A 462-nucleotide genomic window follows, 5' to 3' on the forward strand; every position below is an offset into this window, starting at 1 on the left:
ATGAATAATCATACTCTGCAGGTGATCTGCATGCACGCCAAATTTTGAGATGCGTTGAAAGAGGAAGTTCTTTACCGCTCTGCCTTCCATTATTTATTCTCATTTAACCCTTTTCCTCCATTCATTCCTGAGAGCGTTTATTTCCTTTTATCTACGCATGCGCACTCCTGGCTGCTGGAGAAAGCCGGTTCGCCCGGCGGTCCCGCCTTCTGACGTCGACCATTGGCCGGCTCTGCCAGCACGCTCCTGATTGGTGGTTGCGGGCCGGGCCCCGCTGCTTCTCAAAGTTGGCGGGAAGGCGGCGGCGAGACGGAATGGCGGCGACTGCGGGCTCGTTCTCAGGCGGCCCCGCGGGGGTGCGGCTGCCTAGGTCGCCACCACTCAAGGTGCTGGCGGAGCAGCTGCGGCGCGACGCGGAGGGCGGCCCGGGCGCGTGGCGGCTGTCGCGAGCGGCGGCGGGCC

The 462-nt window shown here is 62.3% G+C and overlaps 1 protein-coding gene across 1 annotated transcript in view; it reads left to right on the forward strand.

Annotated features, from left to right (window-relative positions):
* The first annotated feature begins 224 nt into the window (after positions 1-224).
* Positions 225-462, forward strand: part of RMI2 (RecQ mediated genome instability 2) — a 6,569-nt gene continuing 6,331 nt past the window's right edge. The window contains exon 1 of the mRNA XM_017890701.1: positions 225-459. Coding sequence (XP_017746190.1) covers positions 315-459 — 145 coding nt within the window. The 5' untranslated portion in view covers positions 225-314. The remainder of the gene's footprint in view (positions 460-462) is intronic.

The sequence above is a fragment of the Rhinopithecus bieti genome, unplaced genomic scaffold (assembly GCF_001698545.2).
Source record: "Rhinopithecus bieti isolate Rb0 unplaced genomic scaffold, ASM169854v2 scaffold_19459, whole genome shotgun sequence".
In the NCBI taxonomy this organism is placed as follows: domain Eukaryota; kingdom Metazoa; phylum Chordata; class Mammalia; order Primates; family Cercopithecidae; genus Rhinopithecus; species Rhinopithecus bieti.